The sequence below is a fragment of the Cetorhinus maximus genome, chromosome 5 (assembly GCF_964194155.1).
Source record: "Cetorhinus maximus chromosome 5, sCetMax3.hap1.1, whole genome shotgun sequence".
Lineage (NCBI taxonomy): Eukaryota > Metazoa > Chordata > Chondrichthyes > Lamniformes > Cetorhinidae > Cetorhinus > Cetorhinus maximus.
Window position 1 is genome coordinate 38,370,367 of NC_135883.1, and position 24,750 is coordinate 38,395,116.

Consider the following 24,750-nt stretch of genomic DNA (forward strand, 5'->3'; position numbering starts at 1 on the left):
TGTCCTCTCTCAACTGATGAACCAGAACTCCTCCATGTTGAATTTCACATGGCAGAAGCACTGAGGGTAGCAAGGGCTCAGAATGTGCTCTGTGTAAGGAACTTCAATGTCTATCACTAAGGGTGGCTGGGTAGCACTACTACAGACCGAGCAGCCTGAGCCCTGAAGGACCTATGTGCCAGGCTGGGCCTGCATCAGATGGTGAGGGAACCAACATGAGGGAGAAGCCTACTTGAATTTTTCCTCACGAATTTATTCTTGCAGATGCATCTGTCCGTTTCAGTAATGGTAGGGGTTACCACTACACAGTTCCTGTGGAGATGAAATCCCATCTTCTCACTGAGAAGACACTCCACCGTGTGCCACAACCACTGTTCTAAATGGCATAGATACGAATAGACCTTGCAGCTCAAAACTGGGTATCCGTGAGGTGCTGTAGGCAATTAGCAACAGCACAACTGAATTCATAATCTGTAACCTAATAACCCAACATATCCCTCACTCTGCCATTACCATCAAACCAGAGTGCCAACCCTGGTTCAGTGAAGAGTGTAGGAGAGTACGCCAGGAGCAGCACCAGACACACTTTAAAATGAGGTGCCAACCTGGTAAAGCTGCAGCACAGGACAATATGCATGCTAAGTGGCAGAAGAAGATGCGATAGAGCTAAAGTGATCCCATAATCAGCAGATTAGATCCTGCCACATCTGGTCATGAATGGTGAGGACAATTCCAGAAACATCTCCATCCTCAATGAGGAGGGAGCTCAGCACATCTGTGCAAAGGACATGGCTAAAGCATTTGCAACTATTTTCAGCCAGAAGTGCCAAGTGGGTGTTCCAACTCTGCCACCTCCTGGAGTCCCCAGCATCACACATGCCTGATTTCACCTAATTTGATTCCCATCACGTGATATTAAGAAAAGGCTGAGTGCACAAGATACAGCAGAGGCTATGGGCCTTGACAGCATCCTGGCAGTAATACTGAAGACCTGTTCCCTAGAACTAGTCACACTCTACCCAAGCTATTCCATTACAGCTACAAAACTGTATCTGAGGAGGCAAAGGCATAGCAGTATTGTCAGTGGACGAGTAATCCAGAGACCCAGGGTCTCTGGGGACCCGGGTTCAAATTCCACCACAGAATTTGAAATGTGGAATTAAAAGTCTAATGACTCACTAACATCTAGGGGTCAACTGTCCTGCCCATCTCATCAGTGCCCATCTCCAAGAATGGCTTAGTAGCACCACTGTTGACCGAGTTGGCCGAGTCCGAAAGGATATAGCTGCTAAACTTGCCATGCAGCAGGTGATGAGGGAGCCAACAAGAGGGAAAAATATTCTTGACCTCATCCTCACCAATCTGCCTGCTGCAGATGCATCTGTCCATGACATCATCGGTAGGAGTGACCGCACAGTCCTTGTGGAGACGAAGCCCAGTCTTCACATTAAGGGTACCCTCCATTGTGTTACTACCACTGTGCTAAATGGGATAGATTTTGAACAGATCTAGCAACTCAAGACTGGGCATCCATGAGGCGCTGTGGGCCATCAGCAGCAGCAGAATTGTACTCAACCACAATCTGTAATCTCATGGCTCATTATATCCCTACTCTACCATTACCACCTAGCCAAGGGATCAACCTGGTTCAATGAAGAGCGCAGGAGAGCATGCGAGGAGCAGCACCAGGCATAACTAAAAATGAGGTGTCAACCTGGTGAAGCTACAACTCAGGACTACTTGCATGACAAAAGCGTAAGCAGCATGCGATAGAGCTAAGTGATCCCACAACCAATGGATCAGATCTAAGCTTTGCAGTCCTGCCACATCTAGTCATGAATGGTGGTGGACAATTAAACAACTCACTGGAGGAGGAGGCTCCACAAATGGGGGGGCCCAGCACATCGGTGCAAAAGATAAGGCTGAAGGATTTGCAAAAATCTTCAGCTGGAAGTGCCGAGTGGCTGATCCATCTCAGCCTCTTCCAAAGGTCCCCAGCATCACAGATGCCTGATGCCACACTTCAGCCAATTCGATTCACTCCACGTGATATCAAGAAACGGCTGAAGGCAGTGGATACTGCAAAGGCTACGGGCCCTGACAATATTCTGGCAATAGTACTGAAGATTTGTGCTCCAGAACTTGCTGTGCCCCTAGCCAAGTTGTTCCAGTGCAGCTACAACATTGGCATCTCCCTGGCGATGTGGATAATTGCCCAGAAATGTCCAATCCACAAAAAGCAGGACAAATCCAACCCGGCCAATTACCGCCCCATCAGTCTACTCTCGATCATGAGTAAAGTGATGGAAGGGGTCATCAACAGTGCTATCAAGTAGCACTTGCTCAGCAAAAACCTGCTCACTGATGCCCAGTTTTTGTTCTGCTAGGATCACTCAGCTCCTGACCTCATTACAGCCTTGGTTCAAACATTGTCAAAAGAGCTGAACTCCAGAGGTAAGGTGGAATATATCTGGACTTCCAGAAGGCCTTTGATAAGGTGCTGCACGAAAGATTAATACACAAAATAAGATCACATGGAGTTAGGGGTAATATATTAGCTTGGATAGAGGATTGGCTAACCAACAGAAAGCAGAGAGTCAGGATAAATGGGTCTTTTTCTGGATGGCAAGCTGTAACTAGTGGGGTGCCACAGGGTTCGGTTCTATTTACTATTTATATTAACTATTTACTATATATATTAATGACTTGGATTCAAGGCTAGAAGGTACTATAGCTAAATTTGCAGATGACACCAAAATAGGTGGGAAAGTAAGTTGCAAGGAAGAAATAAGAAATTTACAAATGGATATGGACTGATTAGGTGAATGGACCAAAATTTGGCAGATAGAGTTTAACGTGGATAAATGTGAGGTTATCCATTTTGGTTGGAAGAATAAAAAGACGACTTATTATTTAAATGGAGAGAAACTTCAGAACGCTTCAGTGCAGAGGGATCTGGGTGTCCTCATGCATGAATAGCTGAAAGCTAGTATGCAGGTACAGCAGGTAGTAAGGAAGGCAAATGGAATTTTGGCATTTTTTGCTAAAGGAATAGAGTATAAAAATAGGGAAGTGTTGTTGCAACTGTACAAGGCATTGGTGAGACCCCACCTGGAGTACTGTGCACAGTTTTGGTCCCCTTGAGGAAGGATGTAGTTGCACTGGAGGCGGTTCAGAGGAGGTTCACTAGATTGATTCCAGAGATGCGGGGCTTGTCTTATGAGGAGAGATTGAGCAGTTTAGGCCTATACTCGCAAGAGTTTAGAAGGATGAGAGGAGATCTAATTGAGGTATATAAGATGCTAAAGGGGATAGACAAAGTAGACATGGAGTGGATGTTTCCCCTTGTGGGGCATTCTAGAACAAGAGGCCATAGTTTTAGGCGAAGGGGTGGTAGATTTAAATTGGAGTTGAGGAGGAATTACTCTTCTCAAAGGGTCGTGAATCTGTGGAATTCACTACCTCAGAGTGCATCGGATACCAGGACGCTGAATAAATTTAAGGAGGAGATAGACAGATTTTTAATTAGTAATGGATTGAAAGGTTATGGGGAGAGGGCAGGAAATTGGAGTTGAGGCCAAAATGAGATCAGCCATGATTGTAATGAATGGTGGGGTAGGCTTGAGGGGCTGAATTGCCTATTCCTGCTCCTAGTTCTTATGTTCTTGAGTGACTGTCCTTGACATTAAAGCAGCATTTGACCGAGTGTGGCATCAAAGAGCCCTAGCAAAATTGAAGTTGGTGGGAATCGGGGGGAAACGCTACACTTTTTGGAGTCATACCTAGCACAAAGGAGGGTGGCTGTGGTTGTTGGAGGTCAATCATCTCAGTTCCATGACATCCCTGCAGGAGTTCCTCAGGGTAGTATCTTCGGCCCAACCATCTTCAGCCGCTTTATCAATGACCTTCCTTCCATCATAAGGTCAGAAGTGGGGATGTTCACTGATGAATGCACAATGTTCAGCACCATTCACAATCCTCAGATACTGAAGCAGTCCATGTCCAAATGCAGTAAGACCTGGACAATATCCAGGCTTGGACTGACAAGTGGCAAGTAACATTTGTGCCACACAAGTGTCGAGCAATGACCATCTCTAACAAAAGAGAATCTAATCATCGATCCTTGACATTCACTGGCATTACCATCGTTGAATCGCCCATTATCAACATCCTGGGGGTTACCATTGATCAGAAACTAACTGGTGTAGCCATAAAAATACTGTGGCTACAAGCGCAGGTCAGAGGCTAGAAATCCTGCAGCAAGTAACTCACCTCCTGACTCCTCAAAGCCTGTCCACCATCTACAAGGCACAAGTCAGGAGTGATTGAATAATCCCCACTTGCCTGGATGAGTGAAGCTCCAACAATACTCAAGAAGCTTGATACCATCCAGGACAAAGCAACCTGCTTGATTAGCACCCCGCCCACAAACATTCACTTCTTCCACCACCGATGCACATTGGCAACAGTGTGTACCATCTACAAGATGCACTGCAGGAACTCATCAAGGCTCCTTAGGCAGCACCTTCCAAACCCATAACCACTACCATCTAGAAAGACAAGGGCAGCAGATGCATGGGAACAGTTCCCCTACAAGCCACACACCATCCTGACTTGGAAATATATCGCCATTTCTTCACTGTCGCTGGGTCAAAATCCTGGCATTCCCTTCCTCACAGCATTATGGGTGTACCTACACCACATGGGCTGCAGTGGTTCAAGAAGGCAGCTCACTACCGCCCTCTTAAGGGCAGTAAATGCTGGCTAGACAGCGAGGCCCACATCCCATGAAAGAATGAGAAGGAAACCTAGCTAACAATGTAGAAACTTGCCCAGATATGTCCTGTCCAGCAGTAGTTGGACAAATCCACTTCAACCAATTACCACCCCACAGTCTACCTCGATCATCAGCAGAATGATGGAAGGTGTCATCAACAGTGCTACAAGTGGCACTTACTCAGCAACAATCTTTTCACTGATGTTCAGTTTCTGTTCTGCCAGGACCTCTTGGCTCAGACCTCACAATTGTCTTTTGAAAGTCCATGTACACCGCATCAACAGCAGTACCCTCATCAATCCTCTCTGTTACCTCTTCAAAAAACTCCAAGTTAGTTAAACACAGTTACCTCTTTTGAAATCCATGCTGGCTCTTCCTAATCAACCCACATTTTTCCATGTGACTACTAATTCTATCCTGAATCATTTTCTCTAGAAGCTTGCCCACCACTGAAGTTAAACTGACTGGTCTGTAATTGCTGGGCTTATCCTTGCAACCTTTTTTGAACAAGTAATGTATGCAATTCTCCAGTTCTCTGGCACCTCCCTGAGTCCAGGGAAGAATGAAAGATTATGGCCAATGCTCCTGCAATTTCCACTTCCTTCAACATCCTTAGATGCATCTTACTCGGTGCCGGTGCCTTGTCAACCTTAAGTACCAACACTTTATCCAACACTTCTTATCAATTTTGAACCTTCGTTAAAGCCTTGATCCAAACAAAGACAAAAAAGCTGAATTCCAGAAGTGAGGTAACACTGACTGTCTTTGACATCAAGGCAGCATTTGACAAAATGTGGCATCAAGGAGCCCTAGAAATTTTGAGAACCAAGCAGGAAACTGTATACTAGCTAGAGTCATACCTAGCACACAGGAAGATTGTTGTGGTTTTTGGAGGCCCATCATACCAACACCAAAATATTGTGCCCTGGATCCAACCATCTTCAGCTGTTTTATCAATGATCTTCACTCCTCCATAAGATTGTAAGTAAGGATGTTCACCGATGATTGCTCAGTACCATTGAGTGTTCTATATACTGATGAGTGTTCAGTACCATTCACAGTTCCTCACATAATGAAGCAATCTGTGCCCCCATGCAGCAAGACCTGGACAACATTCTGGCTTGGGCTGATAAATGGCAAGTAAGATTTCTGCCACACAAGTGCCAGGCAATAACCATGTCCAACAAGAGAGAATCTAACCATCTCCCCTTGACATTCAGTTGCATTACCATTGATGAATCCCTCACCATCGACATTCTGGGGGTCATAATTAACCAGAAACCTAACCTGACTAGCCATATAAATACTGTGTCTACAAAAGCAGGTCAGAGGCTGGGTATTCTGCAATGAGTGAATCACCTCCTGACTCGTTAAGCCTTTCCACCATCTCCATCTTCAAGGCACAAGTCAAAACATCACCACCCTCAAATACCCCTCCACGTTTCATCATCCTGACTTGGAACTATATTGCCATTTCTTCATTGTTGCTGGATCAAAAACTTGGAATTACCTTCCTAACAGCACTGTGGGCATACCTACACCACATGGAATGCAGTGGTTCAAGAAGGCACATCACCATGTTCACAAGGGCAATTAGGGCTGGGCAATAAATGCTGGCTTGTCAACGATGCCCATATCCCATGAACAAATAGAAAAATTGTCACGGAGCTGTTGACTAATCATAGCAATCAGTCTCTATCAATTAGTCTACAACAAATCCAGACACGAGGCAAAGAAACCTCCAATTTTGGAGGTTCAAAGTCACTTCTGCCCAACAATGTTCAGGGTTGTGTAAATTATTTCAATTTTCTTATTTCTGTATGATCCGTAACAAAGGTCCAAATAACTTGCAAGTTTGAGTTATTGAATTGTGGATTGTGTTATTGGAAGTACGTTTTCCTTTATTACAAAATTATGTCTTTTGAATCTGATTTTCTGGTGCAGTACTGAAGGAATACTGCACTGTCGGAGGTGTCATCTTTCAGATGAGATGTTAAACTGAGACCTGCTCTGCTCCTTTGGATGGATGGATAAGATCCCACGGGCACTACTTGAAGATGATCAGGGGAGTTGTCCCTGGTGTCCTGACCAATATTTATCCCTGAACCAGCATCACTAAAGCAGATTATCTGAATATCATCACATTGCTGTTTGTGGGAGCTTGTAGTACTCAACTTGGCTGCCATATTTCCTACATTACAATGTGACTGCATTTTAAAAGTACTTAATGACACTTTGGGGGTTTCTGAGGCTGTGAAAGGTGCTATATAAATGTAAATTCTTTTCTTTTTTGCACAGCATTCAGAGCAGATTAGAACTGAAGAAGAAACTGGCTTGTAAACCATTTAAGTGGTACTTGGAAAATGTTTATCCTGAGCTAAGGTAGGTTACTCATCCAGTTCTGATTTCTCAATTGCTGAAATTTATGAGTCCCTATTGTTTGTTATATTTCTGTATGGTAAAGAGCTCTGAGTAAGTTTCAATTGTTTAACCTGCACAGTTCTTAGAAATTCCTTCTCGCAACACTTGTAAAGGAGAATGCGAAGCTCATTTTATGGAACAGATTTTCTGACTGAGGTCTTGAGTAATGTAACATCTGCTTACTTTCCAGAGACTTTTAAATTAGCAACCAAACTTTTAATCTTGTATCCATTGGAGTTTAGAAGATTGAGAGGTGATCTTATTGAAACATATAAAATCCTGAGAGGACTTGACAAGGTGGATGCTGAGAGGATGCTTCCCTTTGTGGGAAAGACAGGCACACAGTTTAAAAATAAGGGGTCTCCCATTTAGGACGGAGATGAGAAGAAATTTTTTCTCTGAGGGTTGTGAGTCTTTGGAACTCTCTTCCCCAGAGATTATTGGACGGAAGGTCATTGAATATTTTTAAGGCAGAGGTAGATAGATTCTTGACTAACAAGGGAATCAAAGGTTATCGGGGCTAGGCAAATGTGGAGTTAAGGCATCAGTCAGATCAGCCATGATCTTATCAAATGGCGGAGCAGGCTTGAGGGGTCAAATGGCCTACTCCTGCTCCTAATTCAAATGTTCAGAGAGGTGCACGCTATATTTTTCCCAACTGCAATCCCCAGCATATATTCCAGGTGTTGATGTGAATGTGATTTTCCCACTATGCACGATGGCTGGTATAATGGGGTGCCGCTATCACAGAACTCAATTATGAAACAGACTGTGATAGAGCACTGATGAATAAAACAAAACTGCATGCAATGCAACCAGCTTTCTTTGTACTAGTCAGTGTAGTCAGTGTACTAGTACAAACTGTAAACCCATGCCACTTAGAAGGGATTAGAAGAGTTTAGGTACATGAAAGATAATTGAATTTGTTTGTTCTTGCATTCAGTGGACCTTAACGTGGGAGTTAGCACAGCTGTTTCTGCTTGAACATTTAAGAAGCTATAACCAGCAACTTCAAAATAAAATTAATGAAAAAGTTCACTTTTTGGTTGATACGAGCAGCTACCCAGTTTAAGTGGTGGGAACTGTAATAGCACAGAGTTGCTAACAACATTCAACCCCTTCCTTCTCTGGTTCACAACAACACGTTTAAGTGGGAGACCTTTGATTGTGGAGTATACGGAACAGTTTTATTGATGTACAGATTAGATCAGCCTAACTACATAGAGAGAGCAGCTTTTGTTTTCCATATCTTTCATGCCCCATTCTCCTTTATACACCATATTTTGCCGACATCAAAAAGATTCCATAAGACCCCATGATGTAACTATTTCCAAATCCTTGAAGGCAGTCTATTTGCAGTTGTAGTTGTTTACTTCAAAGCTACTTGCCTCAAACAAACCTTTCCGACTTAACTGCTCTTGAACCCTTTGAAGAGTTGACTTCCTTAATCATAATCTTTCTGTACCATGGTTAATAGATCCTTCTACTTATTTATTAACCATAGCCTTAAGCTTGTACCTTAATCACTCAGGATAAACTTCATTACTGTTCCTTATTTCCTTGCACAAGTACTTCTTGTATATAATGTTCAAACACTAAAAGCAAAAGACAAGCCATGTTTTCATGATACTTCAGATTCATCCTTATTAGTTTGAAAAATCAGTTGTTCTAAGATATAAAGAAGTTTGATTATTAACCCTTAACCCCCAAGATGTCCATTGTCCAACATATGACTTCTCAGGATGCCCAGCAAGAGTTAGTCATTGTACCCAGCACTGGTAGGGTGGAAATCGAGTTTCACTGTTTGCCAGTTAAGATGTTAGGAAGACAGGAAAAAAATCCAAGTTTAGATGCTTTCTGCCAGGCAGTTGCAATGCACAGATAGAGGCTTGACAATAGGTAGCCACACCAGCCTCTCTAGAGAATGGTGCAAGGAGAAGTAACTGATAAGCATGTGGGAGGAGTGAAGGAACCAGCATTGGCCATACAGTTGAGAGAAGCATATGGAAAATGCTTCAACTTTACTCTTCATGTCTGTCTATTAACAGAGCGGGTGAGTTCATGCAAAAGGCATATGGTAATTACTTAGCTCACCTAAGAACAGAAGATGCTGAAAACACTCAGCAGGTTTGGTAGCATCTTTGGAGAAAAAAACAGTAAACGTATCAAGTCAGTGACCTCCCATCAGAATTGGATGATGTTGGAGATGTAACAGATTTTAAGCAAGCACCGAGTCGCGGAAAGACGGGAGAAAGAACAAAATGAAAGGCAAGGCCAGCGATAGGGTAGAAGGCAGGAGAGATTAAATGACAAAAGGAATGATTGTGCAAGGCAAAAGAAATGTGTTAATGGGACAAAAGATAAAAGTGAGCATAGTGGAGGTGTAAAAGGTTACAACAGAACCAGATGCTACTGACCTGCTGAATGTTCTCAGTACTTTCTGTTTTCATTTCAAATTCCCAGCATTTGCAGTATTTTTGGTGATTACTTACCCGTTATATGGCTAATTTCTTCTTTAAATGTAGTTCCAAAGTTCCTGTTTTTAAAAAAAAACTTCTTAGTACTTTGTTGTACTTATTTTTAGCCTGTCACCATTTCTGTGTCTGTGTGTACCTTGTTCCATGCAGATGTCACACTTGTGTCTGTGCTTTTTGGTTCCTGTTTTAAAACAATTGAAGTACAAACTGAGAGTATGGTCTCTGTGGGCCGGGTTGGGGGAGAAGGCAGTAGTGATTGATGATTTCTTTGGCTGATGAGCCACACGGATTACACCGCAAGCCTAACCAAGCTAGGGCCCTTTGATTGCATAGACTGCAAGGCAGGAACAGAGCCCTAGTAACCCTGAGGAGAAGCTTTGCACCTGTACACCCCACGTGCATGCACAAACACACACATGCATGTGTGCATGCAAACACATGTGCTCCTATGCGCACACATGCACAAACATCTGCACACAACTATGGAGATGCTGCACACAGGTACACTGGTCCTGTTTGCAGATATATTCATTTTACCCACAGAAACACAAAGCAGAAACTTTGTAGTTTGTTCTTATTGCAAACTAGATCCCATTAAGAAGGATATTTTTTCACCTTTACGTCTTTTGGATGAGTCACTAACCCAAGGTTCCATCTGCGCTCAGGTGGACATAAAGGACCCCACAGCACTATTCAAAGAGCAGGATAGTTTTTCTGGTGTCCTGACTAATATTTGTCCCTCTATCAACAATACTAAAAACAGATGACTGTTCATTATCACATTGTATTTAAGGGAACGTGTGTAAGTTGGCTGCCACGTTTCCTATATTACAACAGTGACTACACTTCAGAAAGTACTTCATTGGCATCAAAACACCTTGGGATATGCTGAGGTCGTGAAAAATGCTTTGTGAATGCAAGTTCTTTCTTTGCTGTCATATATAGCTCAGTGTTGTTTTGTTCTTGTATGTATAACCTTCCCAGTTCAGCTTGTTAATGTGCTGTAATAATAATTTTGCCCTTCCCTTTTGTAGGGTCCCTGATCACCAAGATATCGCTTTTGGAGCTTTACAACAAGGTTCCAATTGCCTAGACACACTGGGACATTTTGCGGATGGTGTTGTGGGTGTCTATGAATGTCACAATGCAGGGGGCAACCAGGTGTGCAGTGTTTGTTATTATTCCTGTATGATTATGATTTAATTTTTACTTTGAAATGTAATGAATCCCCTTGTCCATACACTTGAGGGCTGTCTTTACGAGGGCCATCTTAACCCATGTTTATTGCCCAAGAGCATTTAGTGTGAGGATTCAAGTCATGTTTAGGCCAAGACTAGGTAGGGTTGCCAGGTTCCCCTGGCCTGAAGGACATTAGTTAAAGCAGTTGAGTTTTCACATTACAACATCTTTCATAATCACTTTTTTCCATCCCACAAATCGTAAGATTTAATGAATTCAATTTCCTAACTTGCTATGCTGAGCCTTTTTATACACTGCCTTTGGGATGCAGGTCCACTGTTGTGCTGGGTGGGGTGAGGCATGTGAGAGAATGGTTTATAACACAGTCAGTCTTGCCCTGAAACGTGTTCAGTTCTCAACTTGTTCTCTTTCTGGGTTTATTTCAGGAATGGGCACTAACAAAAGGCAAGTCGGTGAAACACATGGATTTGTGCCTTACTGTGGTAGACCGGGTTGCTGGTTCTCTTATAAAGTTGCAAGGTTGCAGAGACAATGACAGCAGACAGGTAGGTAACGGGTGTTGTAACAGCAGGTCACTGCTTGTTGGATAATTCTTAACCTTTTAATCACAGCTTTGTGAAAGTTAGGAACTGTATCATTGTTTCAAAATATTCTTGAGACTTCATACGTAACAGTACATGTAGCCCTATTCCTAGAAACTCAAATGTAAAGAAATCCCTCAGCTCGTGAACAATTGTCTGTCCAGGCTGATCTCTCCTCAAAGGTAACTAAAGTTCCTACCTAGTGAAGCTTTGTTACCCTTATGATGATTTTAGCAAACATTGTCTAATTCTTACTTTGTTTTAGTATTATCTCCCTACTCCAAAGTTAATTCTTAATTCCAAAGTAAAAAGAGATCTATATCCCTACAGTGCTCTATACTCTTGAATCCAATAGAGAATTCCAAAAAAACCTTGTTACCCAGGGTGGTGAAAATGTGGAATTGACTACAAGAAGTAGCTGGAACGAATAGCACAGATGCATTTATGGGGAAGCTAGATAAATACATGAGGGACAAAGGAATAGGTTATGTTGATGTGGTTTGATGACCAGGAGTGGGAGGAGGCTCATGTGGAGCATAAGCACCAGCATAGACGTGTTGGGCCAAATGACCTGCTTCTGTGCTGTAAATACTTTGTAATTTTGAGCTGATTTTATAATACATTTGGTACACTAACCTCCTCCTGGTGATACTACTTTACAGAAATGGGAACAAATTGAGAACAACTCGAAACTAAGGCATGTGGGCAGCAATCTGTGTCTTGACAGTCGGAACACCAGGAGCGGCGGACTTACTGTAGAAGTCTGCAATCCATCCCTTTCACAACAGTGGAAATTCACACTTAATTTACAGCAGTAATACATCTGGACCATTACATTTGGAACTTTCAATGTGGACAATATTTAAATTGGTAAATCAAGTTTGCATTCAACCATATACCTCGATTTTTGAAAGAGTTCCATATTACATCTTTTTTTGAATTGTTGGTTTCAGTTACTCTGTATCTAGATATATTTCTTTTCGTTTAGCAAAGTCGCATCTCCCTCCTTCTGATCTTAAATAGGACGGTACACACACTTCCATCCCAACAAGAACCATTTCAGTCCTTCTGTTGTGGAAGTTTCCCAAATATGGATTTTTGTTCTATAGGAAATGCACTGCACTGAAAATGAAGGCTGCTTATGAGCACAAAACATCTGCGTCTCTAAAGAAGATGGTGTCCAGCTCTGTAGTGTTTCAGAAATTACGTTATTTAGTCTTTTTATGATTAATTTTTGTATCAACTGTTGTCCAAATGCAAAGTGACTTTTTTCTGATGTTCAGTTTTCACTGCAGTGTGTGCAGACTCCATAACGTTATAATGGGTTTTGTAAGCCAAGAAGAATTAATTGAACAAAGACAAGAAAGATGTAGGAAAGTGAAACAATATCCAAAAAAAACAAGAACCACATGCTGTACGTGCATTTGGTATGTCTTTGTTATGTTCAGCTAAACCTCAGCACATTTCTTAATTCTTTCTGTGCTTGGGGTAGGTGGGAGGGGGTGTAACCCTGTAATTGCAAGGCACAAACAGATTGCTAGTTGTTATTTAATGGATCAAAGACAATTCAAAGGTATTTTATATTTATTATGTAAGTAGCTGTGTTAAGTGACTGTAACGCACCAACATCATTCCTTTTGTTCATGATTCCAGCCTGCACTTTCTGTAAAACCATCCAACAATTCACCCGCTAGCTTATTCTGCATTGACTTTTTCAAAGTAGTGTCTAACGGGTGCCTTGCTTATCACAGGCCAAGTAACAACAAAGTCAAATTTCTAGGCGATCACAGTGCAATGGCAGGGTTTTTTTCATTTTATTTATGCCTGTCATTTGAAGGCTTAAGAGAAATTCTTATAAAATAATTGCTTAGTGAACTGAAAGCAGTGGGCAACTTAGAAAGAAAACAGTTTGTCTGCCTCTGCCTCCCACGGTCTCCTCTGGTAACAAGTATGTCTCTCTTAGTATCAATTTTCTGTAAAGTCTTATTCCATTTATATTTATTTAGTTTATCAAATTGGTGACTGTCTTGTCAGATTACACAGTTTTAAGATTTAGTGACCACAATGCAATAAAAGTGTCTGGCACAGTCAGAATATCAATGGATGATTAAAATAAGAAATGTCTATCTCTCTCTCTTCACTTTCTCCCCTGCCCCCCCCAAAGTCTCTTTCTCTCTCTCCCTTGCCCATTGCCAGCTATATATTTGTCACTTACTTGCTCTATCTCACCTCAATCTCTGCTTTTTTCACTCTTCCATGTTTTTGTTTATGTGAAAAAGCAGACAATGATTTTATTACCAGCTTTAAAAGCAGAAACTGTACACATCGTGAAACTTCCAAGTTCGTTCTTGGAAAGATAAATTTTACTGCTGCTGAACATGGGGTTTGATGTTATTTTTCAAATAAAATGTTTACATGCCACAGTGTGCCAAAGTTCATTCTGTAGAAGGGCTTCATCTTTTTCATTTATAATTTCTAAGTCTTGGAATTTTAAATACTAAAAGTATTTCCTCCTCAAAAAAAAATCCCATTTTCCTTTGCAACTCCCAAAATACGAAGGGGATCAGTGGAACCCTCCAATTCCACAATGTTTAGGTTGTCTCCAAATAACATTGGACTTGCTTTTGCTCTGAAGTGACTTGTAACTGTATTGATTTTTTTCAATGTAAAATCCTGTAATTTCTTTTAATTCCCAATTCTTAAGAGTGACTTTTGTAAAGAGTAACGTTAGTGTTGTGCGCAATGATGTCACTGGAATGTTGAAAAGTGACAACAGTGTCATCAGTTCATAAAAATGACTCTTCTCGCATTTTTTCTCACTAATCTACAAAGCATGATCTTGCTCATACTTTTTATAGATGTGATGGAAGGCATCTTTGAAAATGAATTAACTTTAATAAACTTTATACCTTTAAATTCCAATTTCTCATGTTTTTGTAAATTATATTAATCTCATAAAATGTTTAGAGAGAGTAACTTGCATTTCTAGTGCTTTGGGACATCCCATTCCAGTGCAGTACATTTGAAATGTAGTTTACTGTTTTGATCCAGGAAATGCAGCAGCCAGATTGCGCACACCAGGATTCTACAAATGGCAATGGGATAATTAGATATGTTTGACGTTGGTTGAGGGATGAATATTGGCCAGGACAGCAGGAGATTCCCCTGTTCTTCAAATAATGTTATGGTATCTTTTGTATCCACCTAAGGCACCTTTGTTTAACGGCTCATCCAAAAGATGTTGCCAGTGCAGCACTCCCTTAGTACTGCATTCATGTGTCAGTCATAGATTTTGTGCTCAAGTCTCTAGAGTGGGACTTTAACCCACAACCATCTGACTCGGTGGTGAGTGCTACCCACTAAGCCATGGTTAATCCTGCTGCCCATTTGAATTTGAGATTGAATATTTACTATGAAAAATAGATTTTGTTCTATGTGTACTGTTCACACAATGAAATATTGAGCAATGATGAGACTCAGAAGTAGTAGCGGCGATCTGCCCAAGGGCAGGTCCTCTGCTTGCTTCTTTCCCCCGTCATCTTGCACTTTTCAATTTCAAGTTGTTTGACATCATTCTCTTTCTCCCTCTTGGTCCATGTCCCTCTATCTTCTTCAATCAACTCTTTCAGCGAGTTCTCAACTTAGAATATTGCCAATCTAACTTGGTTGGCTTTTCTTGATGATATTCACTAATGATCTTTCCTCTTCCTCCATCCTGAGAGCATTTTCATTACTCGTGTTATTTCCAACTGATCTGCTCCATCATTTTCCAGAAACACATTTCACAACTTTCTAATCGTTGTATGCCCATTTTCTCCCCCCAACCCCGTGCATGTTTCAGCCTCATACAGCAAGGCACTCCAGATCACAATCTTGATAATTCTTAAGATTTCTACGCTGAGCAAGTCTTTGTCTGGAAAATATATTCATTGCCATTGCTGTTGTAGCTTGTTTTTTTATGGCAGTAACCATCTTCTGACAAGATGCTTTCCAAGTACTTAAAATTGTGATACCTGTTCCAGCGTTTACCATTTATCTCGGCCTCTGGAAGAAATAATAGTGGGAAAACAATCTTTATAATGTTTTTACACTAATTTTGATCTCTTTCTTTGACATAAAAGTAAATGTTCCTTTTGGTCCACCTAATATCCCATGCACCATTGTAAATATTCACTCCCTCTAACACCGGTGCATCATGGCTGCAGTGTGTACCAGCTACAAGTTGCACTGCAGCAACTCACCAAGGCTTGTGACAGTGCCTCCCAAACCCACCACCTCCACTGCATAAAAAACAAGGCTAGCAGACACAGGGGAACACCGCCACCTGCAAGTTCTCCTCCAAGTCTGTGTCCCAAACTGGAAATATATTGGGTGTTCTTTCATTGTTACTGGTTTGGAACTCCCTAGCACTTGAACATCCTCACCACACACAGACTGCAGCAGTTTATGGCAGCAAATCACCACCAGATTCTAAAGGGCAAATAGGGATAAGCAATAAATGCTGGTCTCGCCAGCGAAGCCAACATCCTGAAAATGAATTTTTAAAAATATGAATCAGCACTAACAACTTGTACTCTCAACAGGCCAAGGCCATTCTCTAAATAGCACCTGTGCCTTCACACTGGGCTGAATTATATTCCTGACTTGGTGCCACACTTGACTCAAGCCCTTTTGTAGTTTAATCCAGGCCATTGTGCATTCAAGGCTCAATGTTGTCATTTTAAAAACTTTTTTGCCCATTACAAGTAAACTATTAATGAAATCTCTAGAGGGAGGACCTAAAATAACACAATATGTCACCTTCCTGGCAGTGCATAATCCTGGTTCATATCAGGAAATAAAAATCAAACCCCTCCAAGTAATTGGCCAATTTACTATATGTTTCCAATACCCTCTCGGGCTACTTGGAATGCCAAACCCACTGCTGGAGAAGCTCTGCTCTGAGTGATGCACTTTTTGCTTTTTTTGTCAATACATTTGCTAAGATCAGGCCTCGTGCTCCAAATATCAATTGATGTCACTAAAAACCAAAGACATTGATTCCCAGTAAAAAGATAAGCAAACCAGCTACCAATTCTGTATCCCAAGTCATGTATTGGTGTATTTTAACCATATATATGGCACCTCTCCTGATTCAGCTACTTCAGATGGTGTGATATAACCATATGTACAACTCCCTATGGAGTCAGAATGACACTACTGACATAGCAAACTACCTGAAGTAGCTATAATTATATGAGGCACTACTCCAAATAGTGTGCCAGAAATATCTATGAGGCACTATTCTGTCTATGGTACCACAATGTGCTATAACTATACAGTTTTATTGCTAATGGTGTGCTCAAGGTGTGATCCCTCTACAGTTTCCTGAGTGAGCTATTAGGGATTCAAAGTTCAGGTCCCATACTGGTACTTCAGTGAGCTGTCCCTACTCTCTGACCATATGTTGTTTACTGTCCTGTCAGTGATACTGTGAATGTCCTATACTCTCCCATCAGTGATACTGTGTTAGTGTCCTGTATTTTCCTAGTAGTTATGATTGGCTTACTAAATCAACTATATTTTACTCCTCTGACACTAAGCAGTTAAGTACAGTTTAAGTGCTTATTGCAACACAGTAGAACATTCAGCCACAATTCTCCAGGTTTACTTTATTGTAAATTGTAACATACACTTTATATTTTAAATACAACATTTTGTAATATACAGGGCACTTTTATTGAGACACACATTGCTTGAATGCAAATCAACTAAGAAACAGAACGTGGACCCCACATGAAAGCGGACAGTAACTCTACATGCTGTCTCCAAACCAGAGATTTTAGAATTGCACAATATCCCTTCATCCTCCTTTAAGATTATTACAATTCATGTACGGACACTATAGCTATCAGTTCCTCCTGTTGTATAGCTGGCAAGACACTTCTAAAGAAACAGTTTCCTCCAGCTAACTCATCCACTGTATCCAAACAATGGCACATTATCTCACTATCATAATCCTGCTGCATCTAATAGCTCAGCTAAGCAACTGAACTTTGACCCCAAAGGACATAGTTTATTTTGTTTTAACCTACGTCCACATACATGATCAAGGGATTTAATGTTCTAAGCAACAACTTCTAATCCTCTGCAGTGATAAAGAACAGTGAATAAACATAATTTATGTTTGGTGCAGTCCACGAAATGCAGTACATCTCAGACTGAATTCTGAACATGATATAATAGCTAGTTCAATGTAAACATTCAGAATGCATAATAAGTCTTTCATTATAAATATCGATACAGGGCTGTTAGATTCCACTATGGGGGAGAGGGGTGAATTATTAGGTGATACATTATGGAACACAATACTCTAATGAAGGTGTAAATTATGAACAACAATGTTCATTAAGGTTCTTACTTCTTTAAAAAGAAAATTACAAGATTCCTTGTGATGGTTTTGTTATTTCCCCACACTTGCAGTTTGCATATTAAAAAAAGTGTGCATTTTCCCTCTCCGAGTATATTAAAAAAGCCACATTTGGACCACAATTTAAAGACCCTAATTTATCAATCCAGTTATGTTCGAGTTAAACACCATTCATCTTTAATTGCCTGCAACAGCACTTATATCAAAAGGTAAGTTACATTTGGATTTTCCGGCAGCACCAGTCTCCAGATTCCATGCAAATGGTGTGTGGTCTTCAGCCATCAGTTGGCCTGGCTACTCCGTGGCAGAGCTGGGAGTTAACGGCGTACTTGCTGCAAAATTCAAGTAAAAGCTTGACAGTGAGATTTTTTTTTTAATGTTTAGGACAAGGGTGTGAGATGTGGTTTAGCCCTGTGGATGCAGTGCAACAATTTGACCTTGGCACTTGTGCTGCCAGTGTTATTACTCCGAGGGGAGATATTCCTCAATACCGAGCAACTCTTTGACCAGTCTTTCACCAAACTGTACTCGAGTGTAGCGCCTGACAAGATATGCCTCTGACATCTTGTACAAGATGTACGAGTTATTGACAGCGATACTGAGGACAAACCAGAACACTTGTTGCCAGGTCTTGTTAGCTTTGTGAGATATAAAGTACCTGTGAAAAGAACAAACTCAATTACAGAAGTACATACATATATATGCACAGTGTATGTTTACATTTATAAAATAGAGGAACATGGTTTCTATTGGCAGGAGGCTCTGTAATCTGAACACAAATTTAAGATAAATTGTAAAAAAGCCAGGGAGCATTGTCTGGGGAGTCCAGTAGGGGGTCAGTAATTTCGGTACCCAGGAGCTAGATCTGGTTTTAATTTTTAACTGTTCCTGAGTAACTATTCTGCTAAGGGAGTCAGAAACATCCAAAGTCTCCAACTTTAAATCAGAGTTTTGGAGGATTCCAGACACAGGATAATTGCCCAACAGAAGTTGAAACTTCCTGGGAAATTCCCATGCAGTACATACCTGGGGAATTCCGAAGGGCCCCCCAGAGCATCTTCTGGGGTACAATCCTCCAGGGAACAGAAGATCTGGGCCATAGTCTGTAGTCCAAGTTACACCATTGTTACATGGGAGTTTTCTGTGGGATCAGTAACTTACACGCTTCTACACTCAAATTACAACAGGGGTGCACAAAAGGTCCTCAAATCAACTTACTCCAAGAAATCTGAAGTCACTTCCTATGCAATTGTTTTGAGGAAAGGATATGGGATGAATAACCTGTGTAGAGGTTTCTCATGCATTCTTCTCCTATGTAAATGATTTGTCACCAACTACAATTGAATCCTGTACACCTTTGAGTTCTACAAATTGATTTGCCACAACTGAAAGGTACAGAAAGCAATGCTGGTCTTCAAGACTAAACCTTTACAAAATGAAACACAACCACTCGAGACTGCAGAACCACTTCTGATTTGATGAAAGAAAATGTACCCCTTGCCCTCCCTCCACCCCAATCACTATAAAACATTGGCATAAGAACCATGGATAGATAATGCCCATCATTGAGAAATTAAATGAGAATACTAATCTCAAAAAAAATTAGTGGAGAAAACAGAATGCAGCTATTAAGCAGAGTTGAAAGTTACTGCTGTGCCCAGACACCCCTGGAATAATTTAGTCTGCCTCATTACTCTGAGGAATTGAGCTGTTATTAATGTGGATGAATGGCAGCACTCGCTGATTTGCTCATCGTTATCCAAATATAAGGAAGTCTTGGCAGCACAAGGCTCTGCTTGACATTGATATTAGGGGGAAAATCGAGCTAACAGCTGCATTCATTATAGCGCCTTTAACATAGAAGTGTATCATAGACGGCTGAAATATACACAGAGCCATGGGAAGGGATTAGATTGGATAACCAACAACTCAGCTAAAATAGGTTTTGAGGGTGTTAAGGGGACAGGGTGATGGAGAGGCAGACAGTGTTTTGAGAGGGAATTTCAATGGAACCACAATGCTAAATGCATGACCAATGATGGGTAAAATGGAAGGAGGTGTAGCACTGTTTAGGATCTAGAAATTTGAGGAGGGTCAGCAGCATAGAGGGATTTAAACACAAGGTTGGGAATATTAAATTTGATTTAATGGAGCTCCCGCGGTCACCCAAAGCAGATGATCTGGTTATTTATTTCATTGCTGTTTGTGGAACCTGCTGTGTGCAAAGTTGGCTACATTACAACAGTGGATTACCCTTCAAAAATACTTTGTTGGCTATAAGGTGCTTTAGAACATCCTGTGATTGTGAAAGGCTCTATAGAAATACATGTTTCTTTTGCATCTCTTTCTGGCTTCAGTATAATTTCCACATCCTTTGTTATGTAGTATCACATTTTTTAAAAACTCTTTGCTAAAACAATAGATCCTGTCCAAACCACTGCAGACACTAATGAGAAAAGGCTCCATTAAAAGTAGTCAGGTCCTATCTTTGGCAATAAACAGAATATGCCATCACAGGTGCTTGTTTAGGTCAGATTGGCTCCTCCTGATTACACTGCTGAATCCAACTCCTTCATGCTGGCACACTTATTTGTGTGAAAAATCAGGAACTAGAAGTTAGGAGAAATAGGTTTGAGACTTGGGAGCTGGAGAACTGAAGTAAGGACCTGGAGGCTGGGAGGAAAAGTTATAGTTCTGATGATTTCAGTTATACCACATTGAGCCAACAACATTGCAATTTCTAATACAAGTTATTTACTAGTTGTGGTTAGCTGCATCTTATCTTTGGTGACATCTGATTAGCATAACAATTAAGACAATGTACAGAGTATTAAGATCAAAAGCAAGGAAAGACTCCCTTCGGAATCCAAAGGTGATTTTCCAGAATAAAGCACAGACTGGATGACAATTCACTAGGAAATGCATGGAACAGGAAGCTGCTCTCTCAGGAGGTAGAAACATTAAGTTCTTTAGATTCATTAAAGGTTGCAGGATGAATGGAGGAAAATACGAAACTAACATATTTGAGGGAGTTAGCTACGAAACTTCTCATTACATCAATCTCTGCATCTTCGTTAATCGGGAAAATAGCATCACCTCTTCCACTTTAAATTTCGTCTCTCTGTACATTGTACAGCTATACTCCCAACGTATCCTTCAAGTATTTGAGTATGAGGTCATACAACACCCCAGTTGCTTCTTGCTATGTTTTACACCCCAAGATAAACCTTATGCCTTGAGGTCCCACATAAAGTAACTCATTAAATAGAACTATCCAACAATCCAATAAATGCTGGCCCAGCCAGCAAAGCCCACATCCCGTGAATGAATAAAAGCAAAAGGTGCCAAAAGTAGGTAATTATGTTTAAAAGCCATAATTCTTAGATCCTACAGTTACATATGATGCAGATTTTTAATTTGAGAAGGTGTATATAACAGATTTTGAAGTCCATAGGCAGCTATCAGATAAAAGACTGTGATATCTCTGTGTGAACTCACTTGCTGTACTTATCGTCATATTTGCAGATATAGCCAAGGTGAGCAGCAAAAGCCTCTACTGCTAAAGGACAGCGAATCTCTCCACTCTTCCTTCTAATTATGACACCTGTAAGAACAAAAATGTTTGATAATGCTAAAAAAGTGATTATTTAATGCAACTGTGGCAAAAAGGCTCCATTAAAAGTAGTCAGGTCCTATCTTTGGCAATAAACAGAATATGCCATCACAGGTGCTTGTTTAGGTCAGATTGGCTCCTCCTGATTACACTGCTGAATCCAACTCCTTCATGCTGGCACACTTATTTGTGTGAAAAATCAGGAACTAGAAGTTAGGAGAAATAGGTTTGAGACTTGGGAGCTGGAGAACTGAAGTCAGGATCTGGAGGCTGGGAGGAAAGGTTATAGTTCTGAAAATTTCACTTATACCACATTGCAATTTCTAATACAAGTTATTTTCCAGTTGCGGTTAGCTTAATCTTATCTTTGGTGACATCTGATTAGCATAACAATTAGGACAACGTACAGAGTATTGTGGCATTTTCCACTGATCATGACATCAAAAACAGAGCACACACTAAGTTTGCAAGATGATTTAGTCTTGAAAACATGATTACCTAATTACACAAATAATGGCACAGCATGCACATCCAAATGAAAGACATTGTCCCTGCTCAGATACACTTGTCTACATTTTTGATTTGAAACTTAGCACAAGATGCAAGAAGCTTCTTCTCCAGAGACTCCACTCAGGAGACACATCTGAAGTGAGCAGTCTTATTCAACGAGCTAACGTAAGAGCTTGTAAGCCGAAGGGAAAAATGTAGGTTACAGGAACTGGAATTCCAATTACCGTCCTAGATTCTCGTCTCCCATAAGAGGACTTGTAGTAAAAAGCCACCTAATTAATTTTGCCCTGTAGCTCTGTTTCATTCAGAGCCAAAGCACTCGAGGTTGACCAGCCAGGCAACCTCTTTGCATTGCTGTCAAACTATTTCCTCCTGCAGCCCTCCACCTGCTCCGATGCTTAATGCTTCATGCAGTCTCCTCCTTGGGACTCTCCAAAATCACAGCAATGATTTAATGTGATCTTTTCTTTGTGATGCTTTTTAGCATACTCTGTCAATGGTATGGATTGCTAACTTAGCATTCTTTTGCTAAGATTCAGGTTTAGTTTTTTTGACATTAACTTGTCCTTCATTCTGAAAAAGTGGTCTTGGCTATCTCAATTCTCCTCCAGATCTCAGTATCAATCTCCCAGCGTCTGTGATAGTCTGCCCAAGTACGGGAATCTTTTCACTTGCTCCTGCACTTGTCTATTTACTTAAATTTTCACTTCTGCAGTTAGGTCTCTGCTTATCACCATTGTCTTGATCTTCTTGACATTCATTCTTAATCCATGTTCCTCACTCCTTGCTTTCACTTTGTTTACAATTTCTTGTAGTGTCTCTCCTGACTGCAATCAGAGCAGTGTCATCTGCATATCTCATTTCAACCCACCAATGTTGTGACCTGATAGATCTTTTATGTCTCTGAAGATAGTTTCATTGAAGAGGTTTAACCCTTTTGGGGACATAACACATCCCTGGTTTTGATTGGGAAGCTGTCTGACAAACTGCTATCAAGTCTCATCACTGTTGATTGATTCCAGTATAGATTCTGAATTACCCTTTTATCATTTCTATCAATTTCTAGTTCATCTTAGCACTCCATCTATCCTTGGCTCCCTCTCATTTCTCATCCACATGCTTCCCCTCAGTGACATCATCTCAAAACAGTGTTACTTTTCACATGTATGTTGGCGACACCCAGCTATACCTTGCCGCCTCTCTCGACTCCTCCATTGTTGCAAAATTATCAGACTGCTTATCCAACAGCCACTACTAGATGAGCAGAAATTTCATTCAATTAAATACTGGGAGCTGAGATGGGCGAAGTTGAGCAATGTTAGAGATAGAAATAGGTGGTCTTAGTGATGGCACAAATATGAGGTTGGAAGCTCATCTCGTGATCAAATATGACAGGAAGGTTACAAACAGACTGGTTTAATCTCAGACTGTTGTCAGAGAGAGGGATGGAATCGGTAGCTAGGTAACAGTTTTGAGCGGCGACTGAAAACCCCCTTGTACTATTCCTTTAGATATGCTGTTATATTAATTACCTATCCTAAAGTAACTGGAGCATGATGAGTAGGGTGACATCAAATGTAACATGAAAATAATCCAGAACTCCTGCCATTAGTGCCATAATCAGCTCCCTAGGCTTTTTTTTCACAAGTTGATTTTTCTGTAATGTTATAGAACTTGCACTCCAAGACACAGTTGGTGGGAGAAAAACATCAGTTATGGACCAGTGAGCCTAAAAATAGTGTGTGTAAAGAGCCCGATTCATTTTGAACATCCCTGGTTAATGGAATACAAATGTTTTACAAGCACTTGCCTTCTTTAAAAGGAGAGTAAGCATTTGTGAGAAAGTAGAACTGTCCTTTGTTGGACCAGCTGATTAGGGACATGTTCCCTTTCATTCTCACCCTGTATTGGCCCCGAATCTGTGGAATCTCAGGGTTAACTAGCATCGACTGTGGCAGTCCCGTACAGTCACTCTTCCTCGAACTCAGAAGTCCACAACAATAAATTCCTGGGAGAAACAAAACATTTCTGAATTAAATAATCCACTCAAAAATGGTGCAGTTATTGGAAAGAGCTACTTACAGGAAGGTACACTTTACTGATTAAAACCCAAAAGTTCAGATCAAGCTCACAAATGACACTATTGATATTTAACGAATATAATTGCAAATGCCTAAGAATGTTCATGTGCTAAAAGCACGTCCACAGTACCAAAAAATGGACAACATGAGAACAATCACACAGGAAATAAAGTGAAGTACAAAAACTGAACATCAGAGAATTACAGAAAGACACGCAATGAAAAATAAGTATATTTCTGTAGAACAATGTCTCTTGGGACCCAATCTAAGAATCTGGAGGGGAAAATACTCAAAATTATGATGAGTTTTATTTTCCTAAGAGGTAGACAACATTTATTCATACAGGAAAGGAGAGATGGGAGTAAGTATTCTCAACAAGTCTATAGATACTTTGTTGGCAAAAAGATACTTACAAACCACATCTCCATCATGTTCCTAACTTATCCCATTGCACCCAACAGAGAGCAGTGTCCAGTTTCCAGATTAAACTTGAGCCATTACAAGATTATATCACAGAGCTCTAACTTTTGGTGAAGATACGATCAGGGTATTAACACAATGGAGCGCACGGACCACAAGCAGCTTGATTTTACAAACTGATATCATCGTGTCTAAAATTATACAACAGATGGCAGAAATGATCGTAATGAAATCTGCCAGCACCACCACATTATATACAAT

The 24,750-nt window shown here is 40.8% G+C and overlaps 2 protein-coding genes across 5 annotated transcripts in view; one reads left to right on the forward strand and one right to left on the reverse strand.

Annotated features, from left to right (window-relative positions):
• Positions 1–14,378, forward strand: part of galnt2 (UDP-N-acetyl-alpha-D-galactosamine:polypeptide N-acetylgalactosaminyltransferase 2) — a 103,393-nt gene extending 89,015 nt beyond the window's left edge. For all 4 annotated transcript variants that reach the window (XM_078541766.1, XM_078541763.1, XM_078541764.1 and 1 more), the window contains 4 exons: positions 7,076–7,159; positions 10,710–10,836; positions 11,301–11,420; positions 12,119–14,378. In XM_078541766.1, the coding sequence (XP_078397892.1) occupies positions 7,076–7,159; positions 10,710–10,836; positions 11,301–11,420; positions 12,119–12,274 (487 nt within the window). In that variant the 3' untranslated portion in view covers positions 12,275–14,378. The remainder of the gene's footprint in view (positions 1–7,075; positions 7,160–10,709; positions 10,837–11,300; positions 11,421–12,118) is intronic.
• Positions 14,379–18,014: 3,636 nt separating this feature from the next.
• pgbd5 (piggyBac transposable element derived 5) overlaps positions 18,015–24,750 on the reverse strand; it is a 58,396-nt gene continuing 51,660 nt past the window's right edge. Inside the window, exons 5-7 of the mRNA XM_078541774.1 lie at positions 23,799–23,996; positions 21,364–21,469; positions 18,015–18,523 (exon numbers count right to left, since the gene is read on the reverse strand). Coding sequence (XP_078397900.1) covers positions 18,328–18,523; positions 21,364–21,469; positions 23,799–23,996 — 500 coding nt within the window. The 3' untranslated portion in view covers positions 18,015–18,327. The remainder of the gene's footprint in view (positions 18,524–21,363; positions 21,470–23,798; positions 23,997–24,750) is intronic.